Below are 18,277 nucleotides of genomic sequence, written 5' to 3'. Positions count from 1 at the left end.
TGTGGATCTGTTAGGGCGGTATGAAAATTGGAGTGGGTTTAAGGTTTCTGGGGCAATGGTGTTGATATGAGCCATGAACAGCCTTTCAAAGCACTTCATGGCTACAGACGTGAGTGCTACGGGTCGGTAGTCATTTAGGCAGGTTACCTTAGTGTTCTTGGGCACAGGGACTATCGTGGTTTGCTTAAAACATGTTGGTATTACAGACACGGACAGGGAGAGGTTGAAAATGTCAGTGAAGACACTTGCCAGTTGGTCAGCGCATGGTCACAGTACACGTCCTGGTAATCCATATGGCCCCGCAGCCTTGTGAATGTTGACAAGGCCGCACATCGGCTGCGAACAGCGTGATCACACAGTCGTCCGGAACAGTTAGTGCTCTCATGCATGTTTCACTGTTATTTGCCTCGAAGCGAGCATAGAAGTAGTTTAGCTCATCTGGTAGGCTCGTGTCACTTGGCAGCTCTCGGCTGTGCTTCCCTTTGTAATCTGTAATGTTTTACAAGCCCTACCACATCCGACGAGCGTCGGAGCCGGTGTAGTACGATTCGATCCTAGTCCTGTATTGATGCTTTGCCTGTTTGATGGTTCATCGGAGGGCATAGCGGGATTTATTATAAGCTTCTGGGTTACAGCTCTAGCCTTTAGCTCAGTGCGGATGTTGCCTGTAATCCATGGCTTCTGGTTGGGGTATGTACGTACGGTCACTGTGGGGACAACGTCAATGCCATTGGAAGAATCCCGGAACATATTCCAGTCTGTGCTAGCAAAACAGTCCTGTAGCTTAGCATCTGCTTCATCTGACCACTTTATTGACCGAGTCACTGGTGCTTCCTGCTTTAATTGTTGCTTGTAAGCAGGAATCAGAAATTGTCATTTAAGTTTATGCCATTCATTTTACAATGATATTAAATATCCATCTTTGATATAGACAATTCTCAGACCTTTCTTGATTATCCTATTACTTTAACTCAAATATAGTCTCTTGCATATTGCTAAATCATCTTTATTGAGTCAGATATTCAGTTGAATAGACTTTGTTAGCATACAAATGGCATAGTCTTATTATGGGTTGCATGTGAGATACTGTATATATAATACAGTATATGATAAAAATTGCCCCACTATATTGGATGACCTCTGACCTCATCTTACATGGGGCAAAACCATCTGAAAAACATATTAATATACCACAGATCCTATAAGGTAATCATCAAAAAATGATGGGCCACCGCTGAGAGGTCATTTGTTTTCATCACATTTTAAAAAATGTATATATTTTTTACCTTTATTTATCTAGGCAAGTCAGTTAAGAACAAATTCTTCTTCACAATGACGGCCTGGGAACAGTGGGTTAACTGCCTTGTTCAGGGGCAGAACAACAGCTCGGGGATTTGATCTAGCAACCTTTCTGTTTCTGGCCTAACGCGCTAACCACTAAGCTACCTGTGGAAACGCGCAGCTCAAAACCACAACTTCTTGAATACTGGTTATTTATTAGGCCTAGTCCGATGTATGGTAATGACATAATTGGTATATCAAATCTACACCGTATCACATTTCTATAAATTACCACTTCTAAGATATCCTTGAAGGACATTTGTGTTCATCTCACCACATAATCTGAATGAAAGTCTTTCTACATGGTCTAATAAAGCCTGGGATTATCATATTGTAAAGATGTCCTAAACAGCCATGCCAGCTGGTGTCAGCTGACCAATCATACTGGTGTTGGCTGACCAATCATACTGGTGTGGGCTGACCAATCATACTGGTGTGGGCTGACCAATCATACTGGTGTGGGCTGACCAATCATACTGGTGTGGGCTGACCAATCATACTGGTGTGGGCTGACCAATCATACTGGTGTGGGCTGACCAATCATACTGGTGTGGGCTGACCAATCATACTGGTGTTGGCTGACCAATCATACTGGTGTGGGCTGACCAATCATACTGGTGTGGGCTGACCAATCATACTGGTGTGGGATGACCAATCATGCTGGTGTGGGCTGACCAATCATACTGGTGTGGGATGACCAATCATACTGGTGTGGGCTGACCAATCATACTGGTGTGGGCTGACCAATCATACTGGTGTGGGATGACCAATCATGCTGGTGTGGGCTGACCAATCATACTGGTGTCGGCTGACCAAACATACTGGTGTCGGTGTAACCGATGTGAAATGTCTAGCTAGTTAGCGGGGTGCGCACTAATAGCGTTTCAATCGGTGACTCATTCACTCTGAGACCTTGAAGTCGTTGTTCCCCTTGTTCCCGCAGCTTTTGTGGAGCGATGGGTAACGATGCTTCATGGGAGGCCGTTGTTGATGTGTGCAGAGGGTCCCTGGCTGGAGTCCAGGCAGGGGCAAGGAGAGGGACGGAAGCTATACTGTTAGATCAGCTGACCAATCACACTGGTGTCGGCTGACCAATCATACTGGTGTCGGCGGTAGGTTAGCTTGTTGACCAGCTGTATACATAGCCAATTACCTGATCAACAACAGCAAAACACACAGGACAGGGTCTAGTGGTTAGAGCGTTGGACTAGTAACCGGAAGGTTGCAAGTTCAAATCCCAGAGCTGACAAGGTACAAATCTGTCGTTCTGCCCCTGAACAGGCAGTTAACCCACTGTTCCTAGGCTGTCATTGAAAATAAGAATTTGTTCTTAACTGATTTGCCTAGTCAAATATTTTTTTTTTTATATTACTATCCCTCAGAGTCCTCCTGCAAGTGATCATCTTTAAAGGATGACCTGCGTGTCATAATGCATTATCATTCCTCAAACATATACAGTGCCTTGCGAAAGTATTCGGCCCCCTTGAACTTTGCGACCTTTTGCCACATTTCAGGCTTCAAACATAAAGATATAAAACTGTATTTTTTTGTGAAGAATCAACAACAAGTAGGACACAATCATGAAGTGGAACGACATTTATTGGATATTTCAAACTTTTTTAACAAATCAAAAACTGAAAAATTGGGCGTGCAAAATTATTCAGCCCCCTTAAGTTAATACTTTGTAGCGCCACCTTTTGCTGCGATTACAGCTGTAAGTCGCTTGGGGTATGTCTCTATCAGTTTTGCACATCGAGAGACTGACATTTTTTCCCATTCCTCCTTGCAAAACAGCTCGAGCTCAGTGAGGTTGGATGGAGAGCATTTGTGAACAGCAGTTTTCAGTTCTTTCCACAGATTCTCGATTGGATTCAGGTCTGGACTTTGACTTGGCCATTCTAACACCTGGATATGTTTATTTTTGAACCATTCCATTGTAGATGTTGCTTTATGTTTTGGATCATTGTCTTGTTGGAAGACAAATCTCCGTCCCGTCTCAGGTCTTTTGCAGACTCCATCAGGTTTTCTTCCAGAATGGTCCTGTATTTGGCTCCATCCATCTTCCCATCAATTTTAACCATCTTCCCTGTCCCTGCTGAAGAAAAGCAGGCCCAAACCATGATGCTGCCACCACCATGTTTGACAGTGGGGATGGTGTGTTCAGGGTAATGAGCTGTGTTGCTTTTACGCCAAACATAACGTTTTGCATTGTTGCCAAAAAGTTCAATTTTGGTTTCATCTGACCAGAGCACCTTCTTCCACATGTTTGGTGCGTCTCCCAGGTGGCTTGTGGCAAACTTTAAACGACACTTTTTATGGATATCTTTAAGAAATGGCTTTCTTCTTGCCACTCTTCCATAAAGGCCAGATTTGTGCAATATACGACTGATTGTTGTCCTATGGACAGAGTCTCCCACCTCAGCTGTAGATCTCTGCAGTTCATCCAGAGTGATCATGGGCCTCTTGGCTGCATCTCTGATCAGTCTTCTCCTTGTATGAGCTGAAAGTGTAGAGGGACGGCCAGGTCTTGGTAGATTTGCAGTGGTCTGATACTCCTTCCATTTCAATATTATCGCTTGCACAGTGCTCCTTGGAATGTTTAAAGCTTGGGAAATCTTTTTGTATCCAAATCCGGCTTTAAACTTCTTCACAACAGTATCTCGGACCTGCCTGGTGTGTTCCTTGTTCTTCATGATGCTCTCTGCGCTTTTAACGGACCTCTGAGACTATCACAGTGCAGGTGCATTTATACAGAGACTTGATTACACACAGGTGGATTGTATTTATCATCATTAGTCATTTAGGTCAACATTGGATCATTCAGAGATCCTCACTGAACTTCTGGAGAGAGTTTGCTGCACTGAAAGTAAAAGGGCTGAATAATTTTGTACGCCCAATTTTTCAGTTTTTGATTTGTTAAAAAGGTCTGAAATATCCAATAAATATCGTTCCACTTCATGATTGTGTCCCACTTGTTGTTGATTCTTCACAAAAAAATACAGTTTTATATCTTTATGTTTGAAGCCTGAAATGTGGCAAAAGGTCGCAAAGTTCAAGGGGGCCGAATACTTTCGCAAGGCACTGTAACTCAAAGCTACATTGTTCAGAACACACGTATGGCCCAAAACTCAATAAATGGACATTGCCATTATAGAACAAAATGAAAAGCAACAGAGCAGCTTGCTCCTTATGCCTCAGCTTGCCTCTAACTCTGCCTAATGTGATCATTTTCATACTAGCTCAGATGACAATGTATCCTACATCCCTCTGCCCTTTCACCCATGTCAATTCTACAGTCTGGGATAGTGAAAAGTTTATGATATTGCTTTGCCTCACAACTCTCTACCTTTCACCTGAAGTGCACTCCTCTTCAAAAGCATTGGATTGCCGTGGGCATGGTCTAGACTAGAGGGAGTTTCCACCATAGTTCTCACACCACTCTTTTGTACTTGAATCCATGAAGGGAAGTGAACAAGAACACACATAGAGCCTAAGGATAGAAAATGAAGTGCTGTCCCAGGCAGTAGAATATAGTGCGGTTTACTGACTTTCTACATTTCATCCTCTCGATGATCCATAACATGGTCTTTTGACAGTCATTCCTGACCTCTCCTTCTGCAATGTATCGTGGCAACCCTCCCGAACTAGCTTTCAAAGGGGAACCAGGATTCGTTCACCGTTTAGGGCTTAAATGACACTAGTAGACGTGGTGGTCTCAGAAGAATGGGTTTATCCCCCAGAGCCTGGGACAGACTGGCCAAGTTATTAAGCACGGCTTTAGCTCAGCAGGCTATATCACGGTTCCAGGACAGATGTTGTCTGTATCAGTGGCAATGTGACTGTAGCGGATTAGAGTGTGTGTGTGTTCGCGTGTTTAAGCCATAGTCTTTTCCCACGGCGGCTGTGTGGAGCACCATGAGTCTAGAAAGATAAACTATGGCACTAAATGTTCCATGGCACTGGATGCAGTGGAGGCTGCGGAGGGGAGAACGTCTCATAATAATGTCTGGAAGGGAGCAAATGGAATGGCATTAAACACATGCAAACCATGTGCCTCTGTATGGCACCGCTGTGCCCTCCATCTCAGTGCTATGCCAATAGCCCCCACCTTCCACAGAAGATCTGGGATCTGCTCAGCAAGCCCGTCCAGGCCTTCACAGTGAGTCCCATGCCACTCTCAGGTAAATCCCCCCCACACACCAGGGATCAGTGGCTCCTGCCCACTGTGCCTAAAGGGAGGTGGCCAGGACCACGTTGGGACAGCAGGGGATGCTGAATGGGGGGTAAATGTAAGCCACTGTTTAAAAGTAGGTAGCGTAGCGGTTAAGAGTATTGGGCCAGTAACCAAGAGGTTGCTGGTTCGAATCCCCAAAACGACTAGGTGCGAAATCTGCCGATATCCCCTGGGGCAAGATACTTAACCCTAATTGCTCCTGTAAGTCGCTCTGGATAAGAACGTCTGCTAAATGACAAAAATATTAAAGTAAAAACAGTGATAACTGCATCCAGGCTTTTAAGCGTCGGTGGTGTCAGATGTTGTGTTGAGGTAACCACCTGACTTAGACAGAGATTCACGTAAACTATTTTTTTTTCCTGATGAACCCGAGAAGGAACTTTCGAGCTAAGCCAGTAGTTTAGTTCATATACAAAGACACTACAATAAACATCACTATGGTGGGTTTCATTTGAATTCCAGACACAGTTGAGATAAAAGCATCACCTTCTTTCATGACACACAGTGGGCAAAGACAGGATGATAAATGAGCTCAATATGCTCAAAGGTCCCCAACAATACACTCTGTGTACGCTGCAACAATACAGACTCCCAGCCCAATATCACAAATGCCAGATTGTCGTCTCTTCATTTATGTTGTTGTTGTCGTCCAAACAAAAATAGAAAACTAAAAAGGCTACATGGCGTAAATAAGTCAAAGTAAGAGTGAAAAACAGAACACCCTAACATACTGGATGCCTAATATGCTCTGGGGTGAAGTTTTCCCTCAACCTGGTGTCAGAGCATTTTATATTATTCTGTACAGTGGTGTAAAGTACTTAATAGTACTTTAAAGTATTTTTAGTTAAGTCGTTTTTTGGGGTATCTGTACTAAACTATTTATATTTTTGACAACTGTTACTTTATTACATTCCTAAAGAAATTATTGTACTTTTTACTCCATACATTTTCCCTGACACCCAAAAGTACTCGTTACATTTTCAATGCTTAGCAGGACAGGAAAATGTTCCAATTCACGCACTTATCAAGCGAACATCCCTGGTCATTAGTGCCGCCTCTGATATGGTGGACTCACTAAACACAAATGCTTTGTTTGTAAATTATGTCGGAGTGTTTCCCTATCCGTAAATAAAAACAAGATAATTGTGCCGTCTGGTTTGCTTAAGTATAAGGAATGATTTCTACATTAACTTTTGATACTCAATAATATTTTTGCAATTACATTTACTTTTGTTACTTAAAAACATTTAAAACAAATACTATTACTCAAGTAGTATTTTACTGGGTGACTAAATTTTACTTGAGTCATTTTCTATTAAGGTATCTTTACTTTTACTCAAGTATGATAATTGGGTACTTCTTCCACCACCGATTCTGTACGCAAATCCGAGGCACTCCATTTAGTATGACGTTACGTTTCATATGATATGTATTCATTTGCGGATGTCCGTCATCCATTTTGTACGATGGATTACGAATTTGCAAAATGTATGATGTTACGAAATACAATTTGTTGTTGCTAACATTAGCTAGGTGGCTAACACTAATGTTAGCTAGGCTAGGGGTTAAGGTTAGGGTTAGCTAACATGGTAAGTAGTTGCAAAGTAGCTAAAAAGTAGTAAGTAGTTGCAAATAATAAAGTTATATGATGAGATTCGAAAACACACCCCGACCAACCACATTCCTTTCATATTAGCGTTATGTAACCTTCTGTATTATGTAACCATACCAAACTTAACATGTCACAGTATGCTGAACAAAAATATAAACGCAACATGTAAAGTGTTGGTCCCATGTTTCATGAACGGAAATAAAAGATAGCAGAAATATTCCATACACACAAAAAGCTTATTTCTCTGAAATGTTGTTCAGAAACTTGTATACATCCCTGTTAGTGAACATTTCTCCCTTGCCAAGAGTCCATCCACCTGACAGGTGTCACCTATCATGAAGCTGATTAAACAGCATGATCATTACACAGGTGCACCTTGTGCTGGGGATCATAAAGGCCACTCTAAAACGTGCAGTTTTGTCACACAACACAATGCCACAGATCTCTCAAGTTGAGGGAGTGTGCAATTGGCATGCTGACTGTAGGAATGTCCACTAGAGAGGTTGCCAGTGAATTGAATGTTCATTTCTCTACCATAAACCGCCTCCAATGTTGTTTTACAGAATTTGTCAGTAAGTTCAACTGGCCTCACAACCGCAGACCACATGTAACACACCAGCCCAGGACCTCCACATCCGGTTTCAGCTGCGGTTGAGGGGTATTTCTGCCTGTAATAAAGCCCTTTTGTGGGTAAAATCTCATTCTTAGTGGCTGGGGCTGAAATTGTTGCGTTCATATTTTTGTTCAGTATAATAAGCTACCATGACATTAATTATTAGCATGTAATGGTGGCACATACAGCAAGTAGTATGCAGTTGCACCATTAGCTAGCTGTCACTGAGAAACAAAGGGACTATATGAGAGAATGAGTTGTGTGCTACACATCATCCCTCCAGCTACAATAGTACATCACTATCTGTGACAATAGCATCAGAGTCACTTAGCATTCAAGGATATAAAAGATCCAAGTCTGTCAGAGACACACCCTTTTGCAGTGATACGAGTGTAAATGCGCTGTATAGAAGTTAACATGTTTAATCCTAAACCTTGTCAGCACACAGGCGACCTTGTGACACGACATCTGACTGACTGCGCAGAGGAGGCTGTGCAATTCAGTACAGCAGAGAGAAAGGCATGGGGCTCGGGGCAACAATGACGCAAAGGAGAACCTTTGATGTGCATTGACAGCTGTATAGAGGAGGGGGAGGAGGATGATCCATGGAGACCAATGAGACCTTAATCCTTTTCCAGCGAGGGTTGCGTGACCGGTTCGCCCCCACTAGTCATTACTCCCTACACCATTGGCTCTAATTGGTCACACCCACCGCCCCTCCCGTCTTGTCGTTGGTCTTGATGAGCAAGGACCTTGGGGATGATGTCACAACCCCAGACTCCAGCAGATGGGAGCTAGTCACGCAACCCACCCAGGGCCTAGAGTAAATGTGTCAGTGCTTAAAGAGAGCCCTCATTACCAGGTAAACACGGTAGATTAAAGGAACCGAACTTAGTGTTTCCCTATTGAGCAGGATGTTTTGTGCGTTGTTGAGGAGGTTCAACTAGGCGAGGCGGCTAAATGAAACAGCATTGGAGACGTATTGGGTGCGGGTTAGGTTTGGCTGGGTGTGGAGCTGGAGAGAGGGCACTGAGTGCAATAGGTGTGACTCATGACGTGGGAATGCAAACTCACAGCCAAGTCACGCACAAGCATGAACACACACACAACTCTGTTAGGGGTCACTAAGTCAGCGGTCATAACCCAAGGGACGGGGTGTAAACTCACCCTTGCTTGTGCCTCATTCATGACCTTCTGGCATTTTGGCCGTTGTTCTACTTAGAGTAAGATGAACTCGTGGATACCATTTTTATGCATCTGTGTGCAGTATGAAGGAAGTTTGCGGTAGTTTCACGAGCCAATGCAAATGACTGGAAGTCTACAGGTACAGTAGCATTGCTCGTGAAACTAACGCTAAGCCAGCAGAGACATAAATTACATATACGAGTTCATCTGACTCTGGGTAAGTAGAATTGAAATGGGCTGAAATAACAGAATCTCACAGTCTCTCTTTAAACAATATGTAGAAGGCAAAGATAGAGCAGAACTATAAAGTAAGAATCTCCATGATCTTAAAGTAACAAATAACAGCAGACATTATTGTTTGTCTTCAAGTTGTGTTCATGGCTGAATTCCTTGACTATGATGGGGGCATTTGAGGATAGAGCCTCTTTTAGTGCCGTTATCAGCTAAATGCTGCCACCTTCTGATACGTTTTATTTAAAAGGCACCCTGCTTTATGTCTATGTACTTTATTCACTTAGTTCACTACTGGGTAGAAAAAGCTGTTAAGCCTGTATAAATTCTGCAAAATGGTGTACGTACAGTTTCAAAATATATATATATAAATGTTTTACCAAACTGAAACATCAACGACCAATATACAATATCATCCATTGAATAGACATCCATGCCAGGTATTTTTGTTTTTATATATACAAAATTCCCATATAGACAAAATAACAAATGCATTGCAATTATCAGCAACTAAGTTGTCTACTAGTGAAATGTCTTCACTTGATCCCTTACATCCAAGGAGCGTAGAATTAAGTGTTCAAGTAGTTGTCCGGATATCACTCTACTTTCAATCTCTGCGTAGTGTCTGATGGTTTGTAATGGGTTATAATCTGTACCATTATGAATGAGTTAATGATCAAGAACATCAGTCCAGCCAGCCAAATGAGCAGAAAGGTGTTGTATCCCTCAAACTCCAGGTAGTACGCAGGGGCCAACCATATACCCTGAGACAAAAGAAGAAAACATTCCCTAAATACATTTTCCTAAGTATATTGCCTATACAACTTCAATGACAAGTCATTTTATATGATGCAAGCTATAATCTGACACATCATGTATTATTTTTATAAATATTATAATGACTAACTTTGGGGGAATTTTTGAGCTACTGTTTCATTTGATAATATTGGAGCCATGTTGGTTAGTCTGGTAATACTGTATAGAGTAAGTTAGATTGGGTCTCTTTTTGAAGCCCTTTATGGTCATATAATGGGACTATAACCAGGTTTCCATCCAACCTTTTTATGCAAGTTCGATAAGAAATGTCACTACAGACTTGATGGAAACAGCTAATTTTGTCGACAAAACAAAATACGCTAGAGAAAGTGGGATCTTTATTTGTGTCTGTAAAATTCAGTTGTGTAAAGTACTTAAGTAAAAATAATTGAAAGTACTATATAGGTAGTTTTTTAGGGGAATCTGTACTCTACTATTTAAATTTTTGACTACTTTTACTTCACTGCATTCCTTAAGAAAATATTGTATTTTTAATCCATACATTTTCCCTGACACCCAAATGTACTCGTTACATGTTGAATGCTTACCAGTACAGGAAAATGGTCCAATTCACACACTTATCAACAGAACATCCCTGGTCATCCCTACTGTCTCTGATCTGGCGTATTCTAAACACACATGCTTCGTTTGTAAATGATGTCTGAATATTGGAGTGTGCCCCTGGCTAGCCGTAAAAATTATATATATATATATATTTTTTTTTAAATGGTGCTCTCTGGTTTGCTTAAAATAAGGAATGTAATTATTTATACTGTTACTTTGAATACTTAAGTATATTTTAGCAATTACATTTACTTTTGATACTTAAGTATATTTTAAACCAAATACTTTTAGACTTTTACTCAAGTAGAATTTTACTGGGTGACTTTTACTTTACTTGAGACATGTTCTATTAAGGTATCTTTACTTTTACTCAAGTATAACAATTGGGTACTTTTTCCACCACTGGTAACATTAATTGTGTGAGAAATGGCAGTGGAAAGACTTATGTGCAAATATTGATATAATAGCCGTCATATCGAAGTAAACTAGCTCTGACTGGGAAAAATGTTAGTGAACGGAATTAAGTCAGAAACTCTGTCATCTCTGTAGAGAACTTTCCGACCTTAATACATCTGAATTCATGTCTCCCCCCCCCCCCCCCATTTTTCCATAATAGCCTCATCTCATTGTGTAGGGCAGGCTATACCCGCACTGTATCTACGAGCTGTTGGCTAGAGCGCACGTCCCAATACCAGAGGGAACATTCGCTATATTACGTAACATTTTTGGTGACAAAACCCTCAGAGTTGAAAATGTGAGGAAAACCCATTTAACTTGGATTTTTTTTTTTACAATTCAGTACATGGGAATTTAATGTGAAATGAATGCTTTATGTGCACCACGTCAACACGCACAGCCTTTTATCTGCAACTTGTCAATTTGATGGAAACATATCTGGTGGGAAAATGTACATAGTTTTTTTATTTGGATTTTAGAATATTCACATGAAAATCTGTCACCAGTTGGACAGAAATCTAGATACAATCAACCAATGATGCTGCACCTACCTGTCCAGCAAACCAGAGAGCCAAGAGTTCTACTCCTTGTTTTGGTGACAGGGTCAGTCGAGGTAGGACGAGAGGAAACAGACATAGATACCACAGGAAGTACTACAAAAAAAAAAACATGACACAAAACATACTATCAGCATCATAACATTCCCACAAGCTGCATTCCATGGATTTGATGTTACAGTATGCACGCCCTTGGTTTTCAACCAATATAATGCAACAACAAAAAAACACTGCACCAGCATGATACAGATTGGGGGAAAGGTCACATTCACAAGTGTCATAACATTTAACCTAACATATCCTACCATCCATGTCATATCAGTGTCACAATACCATGTTAATGGGTTTAACGTTACTTAACACCTAGCAACACCTTCAAACATGATACAGATGGAGGAGTGTCATGTTCACCTGGGAAGTGCAGACTTTGTTGAAGGAGACAAAGATGGCGGTGTGGAGGAAGCAGCAGAGGGCCAGGTCTGTGTGGAAGGCCAGGGAGACCAGGAACAGCAGCAGGGCCTGGGGCAGGAACGCAGCCAGACCCAGGGCCAGGCTCCAGGGGCTGTCTGCAGTCAGGTACAGCATGTAGAAGTAAGGGGAGAAGTTGTGGCGGATGTCCCTCCGCGTCAGGTGGTACAGGTAGGTTTCCTGGAGGAAGTCCCAGCCGTACCTGATTAGATACGGTCAAATGGGTAGAGAACAGTTATGAGGACAATTGTATTGGTAACATGATTTACCATTAGCAAACAAGCATCAAACACATGACATAACAGATTTCACAACTGACAATGAAAAGCTTTTCATGGTCAATGACCAACCGATCTTTACTAGGAGCATCGACAACAACTCAAGTATGCATTAGCCCACTGAGCTAGCCCAAACTTACATGTTATAAAACAGGACAGTCAATCCACAGAACACCACTCCGGCCACACCGGCAAACAGAAACAGCTCCTTATTCAATAGCCTGAGGGGAAACCCAAGAGCTCTCCTCCACCACCCCACTCCCCTCTCCTGCACATTCTCCTTTCTCTGTAGGGATAGGGCAATAGGCAGGGCATAAGTCACCGGGTAAATTTTCATGTGGACGGCCAGGCCGTACAAGATGGCTGCCATGGGGAGCTGCCTCAGCTCCAGGCAGAGCAGTGTGGCCAGAACCAGGGCTGTTAGGACCGACTCGGCGTTGCCTCGGCTGGACACACCGGCCGGTAACGGGTTGAGTAGCCACAGGGAGCAGACACGGCAGGCAGCCTCGCAGCTAAGTCCCCGCTGGCGAAGGATAAGGTAGATCAGGTGGCCTGAGAGCACGTCGCACGTGATGAAGAGAAGCTTCCCGAAGACATGGCTGAGGTAGACGTTAGGGGTCAGGATCCATGCTAGTAGAGGGGTGTAGCGGTAGGTGGATCTGTGGTATGGAGACTGGCCCTGCAATGACAGGAGGACAGAATGATGCAGGTTACACGACACATGTAAAAAGCACTGTTTGCTAAAGTGTAGCTTTGCAGGAACGCAAACTTATCACCAGCAGGGACTCACAGCTGGTAGGTTCTCTCAAACAAAGCAAAATTCTCTCAAAATAAGCAAAATTCTCTCAAATAAAGATTTGGACAAGAGTAATAGAACATTGACAGATCCAACCAAAATGTTATCCCATTAATTCTCAAGCCAGTGGATCAAGGATAAAACTATCCAGAAGATACCGACCCTACCGTTACGCTTGTTTACACTGAACTGCATTGTGCTCGCAACGCAATCATGGTTACATTAAGACACCGTGGAGCTGGCGCGAGATATGGGTCAGAAAACGTACATCAATACAGGGTTGGGATATGCAACTGTACTCCAAATTTGACCTTTAACCACACTGCTCCATCGAGAAGATTGAAATACTGCTAGTTTCCGGAACACTGCCCTATTTTGAACTCATGCTAGCCAGCTGTAGCCACAGTAGCCATTATGGAATGGCAACATCACGTTGAACAACAAAGGAGCTGATTGGTGTCAGAGGAAGGCCCTGAAAAGATTTGGCATGGGTCCTCAGATCCTCAAAAGGTTCTACAGTTGCACCATGGAGAGCATCCGGACTGGTTGCGTCACTGCCTGGTATGGCAACTGCTCGGCCTCCGACCGCAAGGCACTACATAGGGTTGTGTGTACGGCCCAGCACATTACCTGGGCCAAGCTTCCTGCCATCCAGGACCTCTATACCAGGCGGTGTCAGAGGAAGGCCCTAAAAATTGTCAAGGACTCCAGCCACTCTAGTCATAGACTGTTCTCTCTGCTACCGCACGGCAAGCGGTACCGGAGCACCAAGTCTAGGTCCAAAAGGCTTCTTAACAGCTTCTACCCCCAAGCAATAAGACTCCTGAACATCTAATCAAATGGCACATTGATTCTGTACCGGTACCACCTGTATATAGCCACTCTACTGTCATTTTACTGCTGCTCTTTAATTATTTGTTATTTGTTACTTCAAACTTATTTTCTATTTTTTCCTTAACACTTATTTTTCTTAAAACGGCATTGTTGGTTAAGGGCTTGTAAGTAAGCATTTCACTTTAAGGTTGTATTCGGCACATGTGACAAATACAATTTGATTGGCTGACACTGCCATTCCAAAATGGCTGCGGTGGCTACTGCTAGCTAGCTTGAGGACGAAAAGGGTTGTTCTCTAAATTCAGATTCAAAATCAGAGACATCCTGGTACTTTGCAAGACAGGAAAAGTAGAAAACATATCTAATTAAATATTCACGGTTGTTAAGAGAAGCCAAAGTGGTATTTTGAATTTATTTTCTTCCTATGAATTTTGCTCTATCGTTTGAACCGTTTTGGCTATACACTATTATGACCCCATTCCTGAAAGCTAGGACTCTCTGAAATGTGGATGTCACAAAACAGTTTGGGACTTTGATTGCGTTCTGACCCCAGTGCAGCTCAGTGTAAACAAGCCTAACGGTAGGTTCGGTATCTTCTGGCAGGGAAAAAACACATTGGAATCAACACCAGGAAGACCAACAGATCTCATGGCAGAACTGTCTGGCAGGCATGTATATATTTATAATATTTAAGGAAATGGTAACTTACCTGCGTGATGAACTTTGACGCATCTGTAAACACGTGATAATCAACATCAGTGTATTTCACCACCATAGTTCTGTCCTGATAGACGCCAAAACTGACCAAAACAAGTCGTACGAGAAACGACACAGTGAAAAGTACATTTTTATTCATAAGCTTGGACAGGACACGTTCCATGATAGAAGCCATAGCGTTAGTTGTCCAACCTGTTCGACAATAAGTCAGCTAGCAGCTAAGCTAGCTACTGTAATTAACGTTACACTATTGCTAGGTAGGTAATGCAAGGGATAAAGCCATGCCGTGTCACTTTCTTATCATGTAGCTAGCAAGCGGACGTTAGATACATTCACATCTCACTAGATCGCTTGCCCATTTTATCAATTGTATAATACTTTTCACGATTTGACTAGCAATAGAAGTTGCTGCTACTCCTGTTGTTAACTAGGAAGTGTGTTCTTCTTCGTGTGGCTTTCCCGGCAGACTAGACGCTGTGTTGCTGCCTTTCGTAGTTTGGAGTGCAGATTGCAAATTTTGGTCCCAAAAAGAAAAGGGGAATGGGAAAATCCTAAATCGTACCACCATCTAATCCTGCACCTATACACTATCCCCAAAAACCCAGCACCCCATCCCGCTACTTTGGCCCTAAACGATCCTACACTAGGCTGTCGGCCTGGGAGGACGGCACCACCTCTCAAAACGCCCTGTAGATCTAGAGTAAAATCTCTCACCCCAAAATATTTCTCTGCTGCTGCAACTACCACATCTATTTTATGTGATTTCCGCTGCATCGGTGCAGTGCAGTTGATCACCATGGCTATAAACGCAATAAATCCAACCGTACTAAAACACATCCTCTCTGGATCTCTCTCTTCAGGCCTACTCACTGGGGGACTCCCGGCTCACCCTTGCGCTATCCTCTAATCTCTTCACTGCCTCAGCATAGAAACTTTCAGCCCCACTCGAATTTTGGCAATCTCAACCTGTCTCACAGGGCACTTCGGATCCCCAACTGCATGGGTACAGACACAGTGTTTTCTCTACCCCCAACTGTATACTCCCTCTGACTATGCCCATCTGCATTTTTATCACATCACGGGATCTCAATTCTACACACTGCTGCAACATGTCCGAATCCTTGGCATCTAAAACTCCGTAGCGTTTTCGGAACATAGGCCCTCAGCATAGAAATATAGCAGTATAGCAAATATAACCTAATATGACTTTATCAGCTAGAACCTCTGTGTCAAAGCTTAACAAGACAGACGGTATTCTCATTTATGTCTCAACAAACGGCGGGTGTCACAAACACCAGGAATATTATTTATAATTTGATTCTCTACACTCAAGCCTACCCCACTAATCAAACCCCACCTCTTTAAGGAATACCTAGGATAGGATAAAGTAATCCTTCTCACCCCCTTAAAAGATTTAGATGCACTATTGTAAAGTGGCTGCTCCACTGGATGTCATAAGGTGAATGCACCAATTTGTAAGTCGCTCTGGATAAGAGCGTCTGCTAAATGACTTAAATGTAATGTAAATGTAATCACCGATTTGAGCGGTGCTCTGTTCCCGGAGAGCAAACCACGTGACTCGAAGAGCCCGATTCATCTAGGCGGAGGATGCACAAAAAATCTAAACAATTCTACTTCTCGAAACTTTCACAGATGTAACCATTCTCAGTTTGTGTCAAGCTGGGTAAAGGACAATGGGTAAAGGATAATTTATGTGTCAGCCAAAAAGCAGGAATCCACTCTTTCCAAAAATCTCATTCCCACTGGAATTCTGTCTATGCTTGGCTCCATTCCGTTTTATTTTTATCCTGAACAATTCCCCAGTCCTTAACAATGACAAGCTTATCTGTATTACTGTTCTGTACTTTGTCATATATTTGTATGTTTTATGTGGACCCCAAGAAGACTAGCGGCTGCATGAGCAGTAGCTAATGGGGATCCTAATAAACTAAACTAAATACCATGAAAATATGCAGTGGTACTCTGTAATGTTTGGGGCAAATACAACACATAACACTTTGTATTCAGAACAAAAAAGTGAATTGTTTTGCCACATTTTTGCAGTATTACTTTAGTGCCTTGTTGCAAACAGGATGCATGTTTTGAAATATTTGTATTCTGTACAGGCTTCCTTTTCATTCTGTCAATTCGGTTACATTTAACATTTACATTTAAGTCATTTAGCAGACGCTCTTATCCAGAGCGACTTACAAATTGGTGCATTCACCTTATGACCTCCAGTGGAACAGTAGTGCATCTAAATCTTTTCAGGGGGAGGGGGGGTGAGAGGGATTACTTTATCCTATCCTAGGTATTCCTTAAAGAGGTGGGGTTTCAGGTGTCTCCGGAAGGTGGTGATTGACTCCGCTGTCCTGGCGTCGTGAGGGAGTTTGTTCCACCATTGGGGGGCCAGAGCAGCGAACAGTTTTGACTGGGCTGAGCGGGAACTGTACTTCCTCAGTGGTAGGGAGGCGAGCAGGCCAGAGGTGGATGAACGCAGTGCCCTTGTTTGGGTGTAGGGCCTGATCAGAGCCTGGAGGTACTGAGGTGCCGTTCCCCTCACAGCTCCGTAGGCAAGCACCATGGTCTTGTAGCGGATGCGAGCTTCAACTGGAAGCCAGTGGAGGGAGCGGAGGAGCGGGGTGACGTGAGAGAACTTGGGAAGGTTGAACACCAGACGGGCTGCGGCGTTCTGGATGAGTTGTAGGGGTTTAATGGCACAGGCAGGGAGCCCAGCCAACAGCGAGTTGCAGTAATCCAGACGGGAGATGACAAGTGCCTGGATTAGGACCTGCGCCGCTTCCTGTGTGAGGCAGGGTCGTACTCTGCGGATGTTGTAGAGCATGAACCTACAGGAACGGGCCACCGCCTTGATGTTAGTTGAGAACGACAGGGTGTTGTCCAGGATCACGCCAAGGTTCTTAGCGCTCTGGGAGGAGGACACAATGGAGTTGTCAACCGTGATGGCGAGATCATGGAACGGGCAGTCCTTCCCCGGGAGGAAGAGCAGTTCCGTCTTGCCGAGGTTCAGCTTGAGGTGGTGATCCGTCATCCACACGGATATGTCTGCCAGACATGCAGAGATGCGATTCGCCACCTGGTCATCAGAAGGGGGAAAGGAGAAGATTAATTGTGTGTCGTCTGCATAGCAATGATAGGAGAGACCATGTGAGGTTATGACAGAGCCAAGTGACTTGGTGTATAGCGAGAATAGGAGAGGGCCTAGAACAGAGCCCTGGGGGACACCAGTGGTGAGAGCACGTGGTGTGGAGACGGATTCTCGCCACGCCACCTGGTAGGAGCGACCTGTCAGGTAGGACGCAATCAAGCGTGGCCGCGCCGGAGATGCCCAACTCGGAGAGGGTGGAGAGGAGGATCTGATGGTTCACAGTATCGAAGGCAGCCGATAGGTCTAGAAGGATGAGAGCAGAGGAGAGAGAGTTAGCTTTAGCAGTGCGGAGCGCCTCCGTGATACAGAGAAGAGCAGTCTCAGTTGAATGACTAGTCTTGAAACCTGACTGATTTGGATCAAGAAGGTCATTCTGAGAGAGATAGCGGGAGAGCTGGCCAAGGAC

General features: G+C 43.4%; 1 protein-coding gene across 1 annotated transcript; it reads right to left on the bottom strand.

Moving 5' to 3' along the window:
• Positions 1-9,650: 9,650 nt before the first annotated feature.
• Positions 9,651-16,010, bottom strand: pigm (phosphatidylinositol glycan anchor biosynthesis, class M). Its single transcript, XM_029661201.2, has 5 exons — positions 14,695-16,010; positions 12,496-13,034; positions 12,021-12,279; positions 11,604-11,705; positions 9,651-9,980 (listed from the first exon to the last, which is right to left on the bottom strand). The coding sequence occupies exons 1-5, from the start codon at positions 14,875-14,877 to the stop codon at positions 9,813-9,815; spliced, it is 1,251 nt and encodes a 416-aa protein (XP_029517061.1). The 5' UTR covers positions 14,878-16,010; the 3' UTR covers positions 9,651-9,812.
• Between the last annotated feature and the right edge of the window lie 2,267 nt (positions 16,011-18,277).

This window comes from Oncorhynchus nerka, linkage group LG6, assembly GCF_034236695.1.
Source record: "Oncorhynchus nerka isolate Pitt River linkage group LG6, Oner_Uvic_2.0, whole genome shotgun sequence".
Classification (NCBI taxonomy): Eukaryota; Metazoa; Chordata; class Actinopteri; order Salmoniformes; family Salmonidae; genus Oncorhynchus; species Oncorhynchus nerka.
The sequence above is the reverse complement of the archived record's forward strand: the minus strand, read 5'-3'. Positions and strand labels throughout refer to the sequence as shown.